Genomic DNA, 18,316 nt, shown 5'->3' with positions numbered 1-18,316 from the left:
ATGAAAAACTCAAAGCTGCTGGGCCTGAGGCCTCTGGCCCTGAATTACAACTAGAGACTACTTTGATTTATAAAATCCTCTTTAAATAGGATAACTATTCCTAGGAGTCATTTTCCTTCAGTTATCATTTCATCCCATGATGTCTAAGACATGCTCTTTTTGACTGAATATTTATTTTAAAAAATGATAGAAATGTACCTTACCAGATAAACTAGACCCAAAACTGTAAAGTAAAATAGGAAAGGACAAAAGCTACATTAGAGTCAGACAGAGGGAATGATAATCAAATGATTCAGCCTATTGTTAATTTTGGGTATGCAAAGGAGAATTATAACACTATACTTTGGCATACAGGGTATAAGGTTCAGATGGTAGAGATTAATACATAACACAGTATAACCTTCTCTTCCCAACAGCATTAGATAGGCTGCCTACTAGGGTGATGAATTTACTCAGGATGAGGGCAGGAATTCAGTGAAGGAGGAAGACTGTAAGCCAAGTGTCAAAGTCTTAACTTGAAAGACTACCAATATGCTAAAAACAGGGGAGAAGATATTCTAGAATGAGGATCCTTCCCCTTTCTCTATGAGCTTTCAGTCTAAAAACATTTCATACAAATGCAGAAGAAGCTGCTTAAGAAAAATGAGTAAAGTTTTCCTTCATTCATAAAACTAATCTTTGTACTATTTGCAGACTTGGCAAGAACCTCTCGTTCACATTTTCATCCTAAGGCTAGATTTTCCCTGCTAAATAGGAATGGAGAATGAAATTACCTGCTAATTCAAGCAAGAAAAATATCAGCTCTTGCTCTCATACATTTGTGAAAATAAATGTTTTAAAAATAAATTACAACTAGATTGCCCCAGTTCTGATTTGAAAACATCTGGTGAGACCACTAGGTATAGTTTCTCACTACATATTTTGTTAAGTATAAAAACACACATAGAAATAAAAGAAAAAAAACACACACATATACAAAGGTTTTTAAAAATTATCTTAAAAGAACAGAGTAGCATGCTATTTCCTGACAGGCTGACCTTTACACAAAGAATGTCCACTTTCAACCAAGCTGAAAATTACTCTTACTGATGGCTTCAGAATATCACCGCCTACCTCAGAAAGTGGAATGTTTTGTCCAAGTCATAAATAAGTGGCCAGGCAGACACTATTTGGTAATCAAATGATCAATGTAGAGGGCTGGGGAAAATTATTTCTGCAGTACCAACCATATATCTGGTACTGTGCAAAAAGAAAAAGGAAATGGGCAGGCAGGGCATGGTGGTTCCTGCCTGTCATCCCAGCACTTTGGGGGCCCAGCTGGGAGGATCCCTTGAGCCTGGGAGTTTACCAGCCTGGGAAACATTGGGAAACCCTACAAAAATCAAAAAATTAGCCAGGAGCAGTGGCACATGCCTGTGGCCCCAGTGACTTGAGAGGCTGAGGTGGGAGGGTTGCTTAGGCCCAGAGGTCAAGGCTGCAGTGAAGTGTGATCGCACCATTGCACTCCAGCCGGAGCAACAGAGCAAGACCCTATCTTAAAAGAAAAAAGGAAATGTAGAATATGATTCCTAATGTCAAGAAACTTACAACTTACTGGTCAATTACATAATATTGGAGTCCAGGGCCATGTCTTACTCTTAAAAAAAAATAAACCACATCATTTAACATAGGATTTTATAAATATCAATAAGTTAATACAAAGGTAAGATACAAAAAGCTTAGAATTGAGCAATAAAATGCATGTTTAACATAGGTAACTAGGCCGGATGCGGTGGCTCACACCTGTAATCCCAGCACTTTGCGAGGCCGAGGCAGGTGGATCACCTGAGATCAGGAGTTTGACACCACCCTGGCCAACATGGCGAAACCCCATTTCTACTAAAAATACAAAAATTAGCTGGGTGTGGTGGCGGGCACCTGTAATCCCAGCTATTTGGGAAGCTGAGGCAGAAGAATCACTTGAACTCGGGAGGCAGAGGTTGCAGTGAGCCAAGATCACGCCACTGCACACCAGCCTGTTGACAGAGTGAGGCTCTGTCTCAAAAATAAAATAAAATAAAAAAATAAAAAGGTGACTGAGTGAAAACAGTTAAGCTGATGTAATTATTATCTATGAAATTTCTATTTAAAAATCCTACAAAAACCTCTATTAAAAATGAGAACACATAGACACAGGGAGGGAAAGAAGGGAGAGCATTAGGACAAACACCTAATGCATGTGGCGCTTAAAACCTAGATGATGGGTTGACAGATGCAGCAAACCACCACGGCACATGTAAATCTAACTTAAGTAACAAACCTGCACATTCTGCACATGTATCCCAGAACATAAACAAACAAACAAAAAAACCTCTATTTAAAAATCTTTTTCCTATTCCAACTTTATAATATTTTGTGTTAAGTACTAACACAGGAAAACTTTAGGGAGAAAAGAGTGGGTTAACTGGGCAAAAGAAAACAGGGAAAGGGAGAGCAAACCAGGCAGAGTGAGTATCACATGCAATTCTCTTTTCTGTGGATAAAGAACATGGCATATATCAAGAATTGGTGATATAAAAAGGTGAACTATAAAGTAAGTTCCTTGAAAAATTCAGGATAGGATCCAAAATGGAGCAAAATTTTCAGCCTAAAAATGCTCAGTGTGATATATATGAGAATGTAAAATTTAAACCATTCTGTTGTTTGCCAACAGTGAGAAAATAGTTAGGTAAATTATCATATATACACAGCACAGCATATTTTGTAGCCATTAAAACAATGTATATGAAGAGTTTTAATTTACATGGAAAATACTTGTTATAATGTAAAGTGAAAAAAACTAGGACATTATTTCCTCTATATAATATATTTACAGAAAAATTTTCTAGAAACAGAATGGACTAGAATGTTAATCATGACTTTCATTGGGTGAGATTGAATGTTCTATATTTTTCTCTATTGTCTTTCATATTTTCCATACTATGCATTAAAAAAATTTTAAATTGGAAAAATACTTTTTTTTTGAGAAAATGAAGAAATATAAGGACTTATGTATATTTACATATCTGAGAATAAATAGCCTTTTCTGGCCTCTGGAATAAGGATTGTAAAATAAAGCGAAATCTAGGAGAATCCAGTGTCAATAACAAAGTTTGTGTGTGTGTGTGTGTGTGTTTTCAGACAGGGTCTTGCTCTGTGACCCAGGCTAGAGCGCAGTGGTGATCACAGCTCACTGCAGCCTCAACCTCCTGTGCTCCAGCAATCCTCCTGCCTCAGCCTCTGGAGTAGGTGGGACTACAGGCATACATCACCACGCCTGGCTAATTTTTACTCTTTTGGGAGACAATGTTTCACTACGTTGCCCAAGGTGGTCTCAAACTTCTGGGCTCAAGCAATTCTTTCACCTTGGTCTTCCAAAGTGCTGGGATTATAGGCATGAGCCACCCTGCCTAGTCTCAGTAAAGAGCTTTTTAGTGGAAGTTTTTCTGGAATGTTATTTACACTGTGAATATAAAAATGCTGTGGGAATTTTGGGGCCAGGGGAAACTACCCTGAGATATGTTGAGCCAAATAGACACCTTGCTTCTGAGATTTTGTATCTTAATTATTTAAATTGGGAATTTTATCTATCCTTACTCTGTGTGTTTGGGCTCCTCCTACCTATCTATAATATAATCCATTGGAAATGCTCCAATATCAATTCTGGTCATATAATTTAAGTGTGGGTCCTGGAGAACTCAGGTATCAGTTTTAATATTACTCTGTTCTAAAAGTTTCTTTTATTTTTTTGTTCCTCAAATATCATCTTTAATTTATAGGCTCATTGGTCCCTCCCTTAAGACTATTATTGCTAATTTACAGAAGTCAGAGAGTTGTTTCAGAAAGTTTTGCTTCTCTGAGTAACTAAGTAAATTAATTGGGTAAAAAGAATAAAGATCTCTGTTCAGGAATTTCACCTCTCACCACATGGTAAATCTCACTTTCATTTGGTTTAAAGAGAGATAAATAAATAAAATATTTCTTTTGGTCAAGAAATATTTTATTATTAATCATTTAGGCAATAAATATTTATGTGCCTACCTTGTACCCAGGCAGGTGTTATGGAGAAATTGGGGAAACCTGCGTAAAGCCTTTTGGGATTTGTATGGTTGACAGCAATTGCCTCCAAAGTTTGCCACATTTACTTAGGGCTTACAAATCCCTCTGAAAGGGAATAAGTCTCTTTTCCATCATGACTTCATAAAGGCAAGAGACTGGATGAAGGGCTGGGTAAAAATTTACTTTAAACTACGCCAGGGTTTTTCAATACCTGCACTATTGACACTTTGGACCAGGTAACTCTTTGTGTTGTAGGGGCTGCCCTATGCATTGTAAGATGTGATAATCAAAAATCCTACCAGATAGTTTGCCAAATATCTACTGCCAAATAATTTTGTCCTGGGGGGCAAAATTACCCCTGGTTGAGGGCCAGTGGACTAAATGATTCAGACATTTGGCCCTACAGTAATTAAGAAAATTGAGTTATCTAAGAGTGAAGGAAAGAAAAGGGATGACACAAAGAATAATTTAGCTTTAGGCCAGGAGCCATTATGGCTCACACCTGTAATTCCAGCACTTTGGGAGGCCAAGGCAGGTGGATGGCTTGAGCTCAGGAGTATGAGACCAGTTTCGGGAACATAGTGAAACCCTGTCTCTCAAAAAAATATGAAAATTAGCTGGGTGTAGAGATGCACGCCTGAAGTCCCAGCTACTCAGGAGGCCGAGGTGGAAGGATTGCTTGAGCCCAGGAAGTCAAGACTGTGGCGAGCTGAGATTGGGTCACTGCACCCCACCCTGGGTGACTGAGTGAGACCCTGTCTCAAAAAGAATAATTTAACAGGGCATAGTGGCTCACACCTATTATCTCAGCACTTTGGGAGGCTGAGGCAGGAGGATTGCTTGAGCCCAGAAATTTGAGACCTAGGCAATATAGTGAGAGACCTCATCTCTATTAAAATAATTTCTAAAAAATAAAAAATAATTTAGCTTGAACTCTACCAAATTTACTAGAAAACAAAGTATCTAAATGATTGAATAAGAAAGAAAATACTGTCACTCGTCAAATCGCTATGCCCTTCTACCTATTCCTTAGATTAAAGATGAATGAAAAAACAGTGGTGACAAGGCAGTCTCTTTCTTACAATAGAAATGACTACTTATATAGATGCTGCTCAGAAGATTCTCTAAGTATAGGAGTAAAAGTAATAAATCTGGAGTTAGGAGACATTGGTTCCACAAAACAGCTTTATTTTTTTGGGCCTTAGCTTACTGATAGTAATGGAGGGGTGTTGGGCAGGCAGTAGAGAGAGCTGCAAATAGATTTTTAAATTTAATTCAACAAATGTTGGTAACTTACATTCTAGGCATTATACTTGGATCTAGTATATAAAAGATGAAAGACATGGTCTGCTCCTTCAAGAAGATAACAGTCTATTAGAATGACAGACTAACAACTACAATAATAGAAGCATGTACAAACAGAAGTGGAAGCCTAGAAATAAGACCTAAATTTGTTTGAGGAAATCAGGGAAACCTTTACAAGGAAGTGACATTTGAGCTAAAACTTGAAAAAGAAGTAACAATTTTTCCAAGAGACAAGAAGGGAGAATGTACTATGCCAGTTAGAAAGGTAAATGCACAGAGATTTGATAATTTATCAAAAAGAATGGCACATTTATGAAGCTGTAATACCTCAGTAGTGCTAGAAGATAAATGGAAAAGAAGGTGAAAAAGTATGAGACCAAGTATCTATCTAGGCCAAATCATGAAGTTGGTATGCCATAAACATGGTTTTTATGGCAATAGATGATAATTTGACATAGATGATAACTTAAAATTTATATGGTAGACAGCTCACCCTTGCAGTACAGTAGAAAATAAGTTTAGTGGGGAATAAGCCAAGCAATCAATCAAGTGACTATTGCAATAGCATACCTAAAGCTAATGAAAGACTGCAAAAGGACGATGATTATGAGGACAGAAATGGGGAATGTTCAGGAGAAAGAATAGGCAAGACTTGAAGTATGAATGTTGGGGGGATTACAGCTAAGGTGTATTCAGAATTTTGCTAAGTACTTTTGGCAATAATTCATTTAATCCTTATAATATCTCTACTAAAAATGGAAAGCAGTTCAATTTGTTAAAAGGTAATTTGCCAACAAATCAGTTTGCTATATTTATCAAATATTTGTTTCAGAGAATACTGACCCTGAATATATTTAATTAAAAAAAAATTTTTTTTTGAGACATGGTCTTGCTCTACCCCCAGGCTGGAGTGCAGTGGTATAGCAACCTTGAACTCTTGGGCTCAAGTGATCCTCCCACCTCTCAACCAAGCAGCCTTTCAGTCCCAAATAGCTGCAATTTCAGACTACAAGCATGCACCACCATGCCTGGCTAATTTTTGTTTTGTTTTGTTTTGAGACGAAGTTTTGTTCTTGTTGCCCAGGCTAGAGTGCAGTGGTGTGACCTCGGCTCACCACAACCTCAGCCTCCGGCTTCAAGCGATTCTCTTGCCTCAGCCTCCAGAGTAGCTGGAATTACAAGCATGGGCCACCACACCCAGCTAATTTTGTATTTTTAGTAGTGACAAGGTTTCTCCACGTTGATCAGGCTGGTCTCAAACTCCTGGCCTCAGGTGATCCACCCACCTTGGTCTCCCAAAGTGTTGGGATTACAGGAGTGAGCCACTGCGCCTGGCCACTAAAATTAGCTGGGCATGGTGGTACGCACCTGTAGTCCAAGCTACCTGGCCACTAAGTTTACTTAAAAAGTAAACTTACTTTTTAAATAAAATCACTTTTGTTGAAATGATTTAGAACCTAAGGTAAGTTTTCCCCGTTTTATTGATGAGAAAACTGAGACTCATAGAAACTGAAGTTCAGAGTTACCAAAGACAGAGTTAGGTCTATAGAGCTAGAACTTTTTTTTTTTTTTTTTTGAGACAGGGTCTCACTCTGTTGACCAGGTTGCAGTATAGTGGCAACACTATGACTTCACTAACTCAGTGATAGATGTAACATGTTTGTCTAATAGGAACATTGTTATTCTTTTGAGTTCTTGTACTTCCTAGGTCCACCAGAATCCTTTGCTCATGACGCTCAAGGCTCACTGCAGCCTTGACCTCCCCAGGCTCAAGCTATCCCACCTCAGCCCCCAAGTAGCTCAGACTACAAGTGTGCACCATCACATCTGGCTAATTTTTCTATTTCTTACAGAGATGCATTTTTGCCATGTTGCCCAGCTGGTCTCGAACTCCTGGGCTTAGGGAATCTGGATGGCACGATCTCGGCTCACCACAACCTCCGCCTTCTGGGTTCAAGCAATTCTCCTGCCTCAGCCTCCCAAGTAGCTGGGACTACAGGTGCGTACCACCATGCCCAGCTAATTTTTGTATTTTTAGTAGAGACGGGGTTTCACCTTGTTGACCAGGATGGTCTCGATCTCTTCACCTTGTGATCCACACGCCTCAGCCTCCCAAAGTGCTGGGATTATAGGCGTGAGCCACCACGCCCGGCCAATATTCTTAAATCAAGAACTATACCTTAAAAAAAAAAATGGACACAATGGAACTAAATTCCAACTACAATATTATAAGATTAGCATAGCTTATTATGACAACTTACTTAGTTTTTCCTGGGGGATATCTGATGAAGATAATGAAGGTAAGATGGTTCTCTTTGATTTTGTGATGCTTTCTTCTTTTTTCTTTTATTTAAACTCTCAGAAATTGCCATCTATCTGCAGTCAACTACCATTTATATGTATGTTACACATAGAACTCACTAATCACCTTTAAGTTGTTATCTCAAATATTTGTTTCATCATCAATGTAGGTGGTATTATTTTTCTGACAATATGGAAAAAGTCTTAATTCTGCTGTCCAGGGTATGAGAATTTGAAATCCTTTTTAATTTAATTCAACCCTGTAGTGCTCGTGGTTCATAGCTGTACATAGTGGAGCCTACTCTAGGAGTTCAGTGGAGAGCAGCAACTCCTCTTTGGGGACATTTAAAAATATATGGGGAAGTTTTTATTGCTATAGTGGCAGGTAGTGCACAGGAGCCAGGGATGTTAAATGTCCTACACAATGAAAAACTGTCTCACCCAAAATACCAGAAGCCCCATTTGAGAAGCCCAAGAGCTCAGAGCCATCAACTTCATCAACATGCAACATGTATAGTCACACAAGGCCCAGTGCTTGGTTTAATGCTCTACAGTCACTGTCTTGAAAATTGTAATACTTTTTTGTTTGACTATCTGTTTCGTAAGTCCAGTGGCATAGCAGAGCATAACATGCAAGCAGAGGAGATTATATGTGTCCTTTCTTCCTTGCTACTCTATTTGCATATGGTCTCCATGATGCCTCATGACAAAGGATTCTGGTGGACCTATCAGGTACAGGAACTCAAGGGAGTAACAAAGTTAATACAAGATAAGCATGTTACATCTACGACTGAGTTAGTGGGGGCATAGACAGTTCCAAGAGGCTATACTTTGCATTCAAATCAGAACTTGCTTCAGGCACAGAAGTACAGCAATAGAATCTTAAGGAACGCATGTGACTCCATCACATCCTTCCTTACTCATCTGTTACTTCCTGCTATTAGCCAATCATTTATACGAAAAATGATGACAAAGAATGAAACAGAAAAGTAGGGCAACTCAGAGCTCCCTTTCCTTTCATCCTTCCTTACTCATCAGTAAGCAGAAACAGAGAATGTTGGTAGAATATGTGCATATCAAGAAGGAAAATAAAAACAGTTAAGTTAGTTTTGGGCAGAGTTTACAGTGCTGATAGCACAAACTACATATGCATTTACAAGCTATGAATGTATAATTTTGGTGATTCCACATACAATTAAAATGCTCTTATATTTACATTTTAAAATCACATTACATAATATAAAGATGAATGGTAAAATTCACCCTAAGAATTAAAATATTTAATTTTTTGTTGAATGACATTAAAAAGCAAATTTAAAAACACTATGACAAGTGGGGGGAGCAATGACAGAAGAAAATGCTTTATATTTTAGTACCGATAACAGCACATTTTCCCCTGTGTTGGAACAAGAGGCCTTACATTTTCATTTTGCTCTGAGCCCCACAAATTATGTAGCTGGCTGTGACTGGGCTAGTTTAAGCAGAAAGAGATTAAACGATACTATTTAGCTCACAGATCTCTCAAAGGGCCAGAAAATCAGACTTGGATAAACATAGCTAGAAACAACATCCAAGAAATACCACGCCACAGAGAACACCCATGTCACATCACAAGGATATCCTAGTGGAAACCCATCCCAGCACTGCCTGCCAGTCAGCACCTAAGACTGTAGAACAGATGCCACAACTCCTCTCTACCTACCCAGAGGAACCAGATACGTCCTTCATGGTATTTGTCAGAAAATACAATATCCCAGAGTGCAGCTGAAGCATCATGTTGCTTGCTGTCACATAAATGTCCTGAATAAGTACATCTGATTGCTGGAAACTAGATCATATACTCAAGCCAGATTTTGATTGTCAGCATACTTTCCAACTAACTCCACATTCACTGAAGTCATTCTGGTAGGTCGGGCATATTTGTACCACATAGTCCCAACTACTTGGGAGGTTGAGGTGGGAGAAACCTAGCAGTTCAGGACCAGCCTGGGCAACATTGTGAGACCCCATCCCTAAAAAAGAAAGCAAACCCGAATTTGCCAATGCTACAAATGAAGGCCTTCCCCCTTCTCCAGCCATTGTTAAACATTTACTGATCACACCATTGATCTCATGCCAGCAATCTAGTGGCAAGGGAGTCTGAGAACTGCAGTTTTTTTTTTTTTCTTCCAGCTTTTAAAGGACAGAAAAGCAAGCAAGAAGGGGGTTGGATGAATACTGAATAAGCCATCTTATAGTATCTGCCACAAAAGTATGGTAGCTACTACTGTCTGTTCTAGATTGTAAACTACCAACAGGCAGATGTTAACAGATGTTGAACAGTATTGGTAAAGGAGGCTTGGTAGGCTTTTACTAAAGGCAGACATGGTAAGTATATGTCTGTGAACTAGAGGAGATGATTAAATGTTAACTGATACAATTAAAACACATTTTTAGGTTGCTAGACTATAAACCTCATAAGGGAAGGGACCATGTCTGCTTTGTTTCTCACCATAGCTCAAATCTCCTGGCAAGAAATAGCCACTAAAAAAAAAAATGCATTCAGGATATTAAACATAGAGTTCAACGTTTGCATTTTTCATACTGTATCTATATAAGGCAATTCTAAGTGATGTTACTCTTTTTCAATGAGTCAGATTTCTGAATATGAACATTTTACTATATTTTCACATATATTATCTGATTTGAGCGTTATAATATCCCTGAGAAGTTAAAACAGGAATTACTATCCATTTCATAGAGAAGGAAATAAATTCCAAAAAATAAGTGATCACTTAGCTAAATGATGGTTTGAAATTCACATTCTGAGTCAAAATTCCATAATTCTTTCTTACTTCAAGAAGAATATATTCATAAAACATTTTATAGTAATTAGGGGGCCATTATCAGAATTTCAATTTGAACATCAACTTAAAACTAAATTACATGTAATAAACACAACTTTCCTAATTTCATGCTCCAAATGTTTTTCTTCAAGGCTAAACATTCTTGGAGTTCTAGAAGGATTTGACTTGGGGTTGCAATTGCCTTTTCTTAAATAATGTTGATTCAAGAGGTAAGGGGAAAGAAACCCTCTTCGAGAAACAGCAAATCTGTTAATTTGATGCTTTTACCATTTTCTAGTTAGGAATATTATAATTTAAAAATTATGGATATACTTAATTATAATATAGTACAAGGATTCTCAATTTTATTTTTCTTAAGAATCATGGGGATGGCAGGTAGTGTTGCCAAACAATACAGATTCCCAGGCCCCATCCCCAAAAATGTAATCCAGTAAGAGCAAAAATGTTAACATTTAAAGAATTCTAGGTGTCATGGAACATTGAGAATCACTGATATTGTGCATCTGACATTCGGCGTGCACAAAGTATTTATTTTACAGAAAATACATTTTAGCATGGTAGTCATATTTTAAGTCTTCTAAAATTTCAAATCAACTTAAGAGATTTTACCTCTTAAAAATGTTATTAGCTAATTTCCTGCATATGAACAGAATCTTGCCACCTATGTTTATAATCATGCTCTGAGGTTAAAAACTGGAGGCTAATTTACTGTAGTAATCAGTCTCAAGTCCCTTGAAGCGTAAGTTCTTATTAGCATTTATATGTCAGGGAATTTATAGACAGATTCTTACCAGTGACCCGTCCCTTTGGGCCTTTTGATTTTCCTATTTGAAAATCCACAAAGGTTCCAAACGAGTAGCTCTCACACCACTTCAAATACATGGCAACCTGGTAACCATTAAAATGCACCTGTATAACAAGTAAGTGTAAAAGAACAATCTCTACTTTGGACGGGTCAGAAATGTGTCAAGGGTCCTAATTCAGGGGCAAATTTCGAACTTGAACCCACGCTTTCTGCCTCCAACAACTCATATCTTTTTGTTGAGAAAAAACCCTTCAGGGTGAGTTTTTACAAGAAATCTTCCCGTTTTACATATGCAGAAACTGAGCCCAAAGAAAAAAAATTATTTGTCCAAGGTCATGCCCAATATCAGTGGCCAAGTCAGACAGGAACCCCTTGATTCCAATTTAATAGCCAAGCCAGCTGCATGTTACTATTCATTTAAATAAAAATTCCCTGGCTGCAGCGCTTCACCCCTTTTGATTTTTGAATAAAGTTGTTCATTCAAAACGGTCCTTCCCCACTGTGGTGCTTTTATGCCTTCAGGTAGTAAAACCTTGCATAACGTCTTAGTAAATAACACGAGGAGGCCACGTCTAACGCGGTGACTTTCACGGGCCTTTTCCTTTGGTCAAAATTTTTTCTGAAAGGCTGTTAATCCTACATTCCGCTGGGGGAGGAGAGGACAAGGAAGGAGGGAGGTCATCTGGAGCTGACAAGTCCTTACATGTACTTGCGCGTGCCCGGGATGAAGCCAGCTGGGCCAAGGAAACCAATGAAGGATATATTAGGGCCAGGGGAAGGAAGAGGGCGGGAGAAAAACACGGCGATGGGAAATCCCTGTGCACTAGATCTGCCAACCCGCTGGCAAAGCCGAGAAGAGCCGTGTGTGAATAAATCTCATTAAATGGCCCGGCGCAGACACTGCAGCAGCGCAAAGGAGGGGGCAAGACGGCTCGCGCGGCACGTTCGGGAAGGGGGAGCGCCAGGGCGGCCCTTTTATAGGCCGAAGCCCGCGCCCGCGCCCGCGCGCCCCCGCCCTTCGCACCGCCCCCGGGACACGCGCGAAGCCGCGGCGTTACCTGAGAAGGGCCGGCTGAGTGTGCGCCCGGCCCCGCCCGTTTCGTCGCCCGCCCGCCCGCCCTTCCCTCCCGCGAGGCCGCGGCGGCACGAGATCTGCGCTTCGCCTCCCTCCTCCCGCGGGCGGGCTTTCTTACCTAGTGAAAAACCGTCTCCGCGGCTGCCCGCGCCTTCTCTGCTGGATGTGAAATGGCGGTCGGCGAGGCGAGTGCCAGCACCGCAGCTCCGGCCAATACCCCGTAGCCGCCAAAACGTTTCCGAACACTGGCGCCCCCCTCCCGCAAGCCCCTCGGAGCCCATCCGTGAGATCGGTGCTCCGCTGTCCCTCACCCAGGTGACCGTGCCCGCCGGCCGAGTCATCGATCCCGCACGGGCCCTGCCGGCTCCCGCCGCCTTCCGCGACGCGTGCCCTGGGGCGGGGGAGAAAGCACTTTCTTGGCCCCCGCCCTCCGTGTCCCGCCGGGGCGCCCGCCCGCTAGCTCCCTTTCCCGCCGAGCCTCCTCCCCCGCACTATTTGCAGCCCTCCCTTCGCCACACACACCCCCCTCTTCCCTCCCCCAGTGGTTGCGTCCGTGACATCATCATCATGGCAACAAGAGCTGCAGCCTGGGACCGAGGAGCCTGTGTGATTCCCGGCGGCGGCGGCAGTGGCGGCAGCACCAGCACCGACGAAATCGCCGGGGCTTCTCTCCTGCGGTCCCTTGCCGGGTGCTCCTGAAGAGGCAGCGGCAGCAGCGCCTACACCGCCCCGCCCGCCGCCGCTCCTCGCGGTGTGTGTGTGTGTGAGGGGAGGGGGCCGAGCCGAGAAGGGGAGGGGGCGTCGTCGCCGGTGTGGGTCGGCCGCTGCGGAGGGAGCCGCCGCCGCCGCTGCTGCCGCTGCCGGGTCGCCAGTGAAGGGAGACAGTGGCGGCGGCGGCGAACATGTTTTCAGTGAGGATAGTGACTGCAGACTACTACATGGCCAGCCCGCTGCAGGGGCTGGATACTTGCCAATCCCCCCTCACCCAGACCCCTGTCAAGAAGGTGCCGGTGGTGCGAGTCTTCGGAGCGACCCCGGCAGGTAAGCGGGCGCGGGGTGGGAGCGGGAGCCGGAGTCGGCGGGGCGCTGGGCCGCCCTCCCCGCCGCGCACTCGCGCGCACGCCGCCGGCCGTCTCAGTGGATCGCTACCGCGTCTTCCCTCCCCTCCGCCCTCGTCGCCTTTCCTCCCATGCGTGACAAGAGGCGCAAAAATGTGGGTCCGCGCGAGCGCAGCGCGTCGCCCCCACCACCGGGTAGGGAGGCAGCGGGCGCCGAGTGTTTACACTGCGTGCGGCGGCCGGGAGCGGTAGCCGCACTTCGAGGCGCGGGCCGGGGGAACGAATGCAGCGAGCGCCTCGGAGGACTGGCCAGGTGGCCGCGCCATGTCCTTCGGTGGGCGGGTTCGTAGGGCCCGCTCTGAGGTCGGTCGCTAGCGGGACCCGGGACATCCCCTGCGTCTCCCAAGTGTGGCTTTCTGGAAGCGGTTTGGAGAGGAAAAGGGGAAGTGTCAGCCTTGTCAGTTGCTCTTCTTGGCCTCTTCTCACCCTCGCTCTCCTCTGCCCCTTCTGGAGATGCATTGGGCGGAACAGAGTGGCGCCTGGGGCCAGATAATCTTTCTCATTGGGGTGACCGTGTGGCTCTGCTGTGAGAGCAGGTCGTGACTCCTTAGTTTAGTGCCTGAGCGTCTGGGGACAGGGCAGCATCCTCGGGTGCAATGCTTTCAGGAAATGTGCATCCATGGAAGTAGGAAATGCGTGATTATATTGCCTAACGTAAAACATCACACTTAATGGGGTGAATTTATTAGGAACCACAGCCAGACTCGGCAGCACAGACATTTTGAAATGCTTCTAGGCTGGACTGTAGGATTGCGTTTTAAGTACAGGTGTATGTTTTTAAACACAACTATGTTGAAGAAGGGGTGAGGTGGGGAGACAGCAGTGACAGAAGATACATACTCAAAAACTCTTGGGGTTTTTGATAATGTAATAAAGATAGAGGCCACATTTACTAGGTCTTTTAAAATGGTTTTGCGTTTATGCATGCTTTGAACTGCTTCCATGAAATAATGGAGCTGCGTCCTAGGAAAGGATGCTCTTCCCTCTAGCTATGAATTGCCCTGTGGGATTTTAGATAGCATTTCCCACTTGATGCTCCTTGCCCTCATCACCATTCATCTTACTACTACAGTCAGTTTCTGTGGACTACCAAGATAATAGCGCTTTCCCAAACACAAGCCCTCATTCTAAGCAGTTATCTTATAATGTGAATTCTCTTTGTTAAAATGTCAATGTCGTGAGATTTGGTAGCATATTCCTTTTTAAACTAGTGAATGCGATTTTGATATTGAACCTTGAAAGATGGAGAATTTGAGTGCTTTCAGCATGTTGAAAGTGTAACACTGAAAACTTTGGAGGCAGGGAAATCGAGGTGGTGAAGTGTTCTAAAAGATAGGTTTTTCTGCCCTTTTAAATATAGTGGTGCTGTCTTTGTTTCTAATTGGAATTTCAGTGTAATGCACTGTTTGTTCTCACTTTAGATGCAGGGGAAGGATAAGATAGTAAAGTTGATATGGCTCTGTTCAGCCAGATTTCCGAATCATAAAGTGACATGCTAATAGGATATACTGTGGCATTTCTGTGTATTACAGCTTGTATGGTTTGAGTTAGTTTTCCACACATAATTTTTTCTCCTCCACACAAGTCATTAAATATGTTTCCCTAAGCGATATTCAAGCTCTGTTTTATAGGAAAGTTTCATTTGTGGAAATAAATGAATTGCACCATAAGCTAACTGTAATTACGTGAGAAAAATATTCCTTAAAAAATTAAGAATATATACTTATGTTTTTCTGAATATTTTTAAAAAGACATATTTTTCCTATTTTATCCTTCATGGATGTCTCACAATAGATGGCCAGCCCCTTAAACAGACAAACAAACAACAACAACAACAAAAAACCAAAGACTAAAAAACCCCATTTTTTTTTGTATATGCTTTGAAATTTATATTTTAAATGAATTAAAAAGTAACACTTCTTGTACTACATTGAAAGTCATAAAACTTGGTACACAGAAACTCAAATTTTAAATTGTTAAGGATTATCAAATTGAATTTGCTGTATCACAGTTTCCAACAAAAATGTTTGTTTCAGCAAGAGAAAAAAATTTGAAGTCATTGGCATACATTTAGAGTTTACACTTTTCATAAATCAAGCCAGCATTTTTAGCATGTCAGAAACTCCCAGTGAGATTAGTATTAATTGAACATAATCAAAAACTGCAGAGTTATCTGCTTTTGAGTTATCACCCAAAGAAAACTAGTTCAGTAAAATATAACTTGAAAATCGCTAATATAAAAGAGAGGCCAGTCTGGCTTAGTAAAACTCTGAATGCTAGAATTTTTAATGAAGACAGATTTGTTTGAAAGTAAAGATATAAACATAATGTACAAAGATATAAACGTTTATATTATATCCTCATATCATAGTTTATATCTTTACTAACAAGTAAAATAAGGTAATAAAAATGTGTAACATGATAAGCCTATGCTACATAAAGCATATTTCTTTCATATATAGAAATTAATTTGGGAGGTTCTTAATTCTTTACCTTGGTTTGGAGAGAAAATGTTTTAAAATTGAGTTTGCCTTACAAATGAGATCCTGAAAAATAACACCCAAAGGTATTTTTTCTCAAATAAAGTGGCCATTTGAGAATTATAAATTCTGAACAGATTGGATTAATACCTTTTACTAGTTCAGTTTTTCTTTATTGCATGAAAAGGTATTTTTCTGCTTTAGAAAACAGTCTGGTTGACTTTTGATTGTTCTGTGTTTTGAGGACATATTTTGAGTAATTTAAGAAATAAAGTGTTTTGTGTTTAAAAACTCCCATATCTTGAGTTGGTGAAATTTGAAAAGGTATTTTTAAAAAGAAGGTAATCGGGGCTAGGTGTCCTGACTCACACCTCTAATCCCAAAACTTTGGAAGGTGGAGGCAGGAGGATCACTTGAACCTAGGAGTTGGAGACCAGCCTGGGCAACATAGTCTCTCCAAAAAAAAAAAAAAAAATTGGCTTGGTGTGGTGGTGTGCACCTGTAATACTAACTGTTTGGGAAGCTTAGACAGGAGAATTGCTTGAGCCCAGAAGGTTGAGGCTACAGTGAACCAAGATCACGCCACCGCACTCCAGCCTGGGCAGCAAGACCCTGTCTTTTTTTTTTTTTTTTTAAAGGTGAGATATTTATTGAGTGGTAAACTCTGACTGATTTACTCCCTTGCCAACTGAGGATGTTGATTTCTAAGGTAATCACTTAAAGTTTCTTCAACTGAGTTACGGAATTTTTTAAAAAAACAAAAACTTCCTTTGTATTTCTATAACTAGTTTTTAAAATGTCTTGAACATTATTCTGACATAATCAAATTGAGCAATATCATTTGTGAAAGAAATTAATTGTTTGTTTTATAACAACATTTTGGTAACTTGTTTTAATGGAGGGAAGAAAGGTTATGAATAAAGTATAGGACAATGTTTTTTCATTTAGATTTGAATATAGGTGTGACCACACAGAGAATTCATTGCAAATAAAAACATCGGGCTTCATTTGAGGATTTTACTTAGGTGAACTTGGGAAGCTGTCCATTTTCCACATCTCAACTCTTGCTTAGTTGCTTGATGTAACTCACTTCATGCTAAGTTTAGACAGCTCTCACAGTTTTCTCAGCACCAGGTTAAACAGAATTATCCTTTCAAAGAGCTTCCCTGCTGAGATGCAGAATAGGAGTAAATAGAAAAGTGTGAGATGTCCACAAAGCAAGTAATTAAACAAAGTAGGCCAGACTGACTATAGAGGGAGCTGCTTGTCTTTAAGATTACTGTAAGGAACTGACACTTCCTCTAGCTCAGTGAATATTTTGGTAGATTGTTCTAGATGCTGTTAGCCATGAAATCAAGTGTTTCAGCATAAGAAACTGATAATTCTAAAATGTTATGTAAGTTTATGTAGATGCCTATTCAAATTATAAACATGTTTTCATTGTTTATGTCTTATAAAGTTAAATATAAGAAACTGCCAGAGTAACCTCTTTTTTTTTTTTTTTTTTTTTTTTGGTAAATTGGAGTTAAATTTGCAATAAGAATAATTTTGAAAACTAGTGTTTATCAACTCAAAAATTTCTCTAATTGAAGGCTGAGGCAGAATTGCCTGAGCCCAGGAGGCGGAGATTGCGGTGAGCCGAGATCGCGCCATTGCACTCCAGCCTGGGTAACAAGAGCGAAACTCCGTCTCAAAAAAAAAAAAAAATTTCTCTAATTGAATCTGCTTTGTTAATCATCTGTTTTTATACTAAGCTATTTAAAAATATTTTAAGATCATATGACACCTATTTGATTACAATTATTGGAGATTTTCAGGAACACTATGGAAATTTAATGACTCATCACAGATTGGTCACTTGTTTTTAGTAGGTATTTGAAGCCCTGAGTAGCAAGTTGTTTTAGGTTTAAGTGCCTTTCTTAAGAACAGCTTTGCCCTCCAGAAGCTCACAATATGATAGAGATGATGGGCATGTAAACATAAGTTAAATGCAGCATGACTGGACTATAGAAATGTAAGATAGAGCAAGGGGTCAGTGGGGGACATGTTCTATATCCAGGCAAAAAGGGGAGTCAGGGAAGCCTTCGTGAAGGAAATATGGATTAGTCATGTTCAAGGAATTTTTAAGGAACTTAAAATTTCAGACAGCTTGGCAATGTATATCAGAATCCTTGAAATGTTCTTTTTTTGATCCAATAATTCTAGTTTAGGCATTTTAATCTATGAACATAAATCTCTTGGCAAATCTGGTTGTCTTTTGAATGCATCTACTTTTTATAATCCATCACCACCCTAGTCTAAACTAGTGT

General features: G+C 40.7%; 1 protein-coding gene and 1 pseudogene across 7 annotated transcripts in view; both read left to right on the top strand.

Annotated features, from left to right (window-relative positions):
• The first annotated feature begins 329 nt into the window (after nt 1-329).
• LOC118152951 (uncharacterized) lies at nt 330-1,184 on the top strand (annotated as a pseudogene).
• Nucleotides 1,185-12,962: 11,778 nt separating this feature from the next.
• The window catches only part of REV3L (REV3 like, DNA directed polymerase zeta catalytic subunit), a 202,051-nt gene continuing 196,697 nt past the window's right edge, over nt 12,963-18,316 (top strand). For all 7 annotated transcript variants that reach the window (XR_013534485.1, XR_013534486.1, XR_004742016.3 and 4 more), the window contains exon 1: nt 12,963-13,450. Coding sequence is in view for 2 of the 7 variants with exons in the window: in XM_035296532.3 (XP_035152423.2) it covers nt 13,312-13,450 (139 nt within the window). In the remaining 5 variants the exon portion in view is untranslated. The remainder of the gene's footprint in view (nt 13,451-18,316) is intronic.

The sequence above is a fragment of the Callithrix jacchus genome, chromosome 4 (genome assembly GCF_049354715.1).
Source record: "Callithrix jacchus isolate 240 chromosome 4, calJac240_pri, whole genome shotgun sequence".
Taxonomy (NCBI): Eukaryota; Metazoa; Chordata; class Mammalia; order Primates; family Cebidae; genus Callithrix; species Callithrix jacchus.
This window is presented reverse-complemented; position numbering and strand designations above follow the sequence as displayed.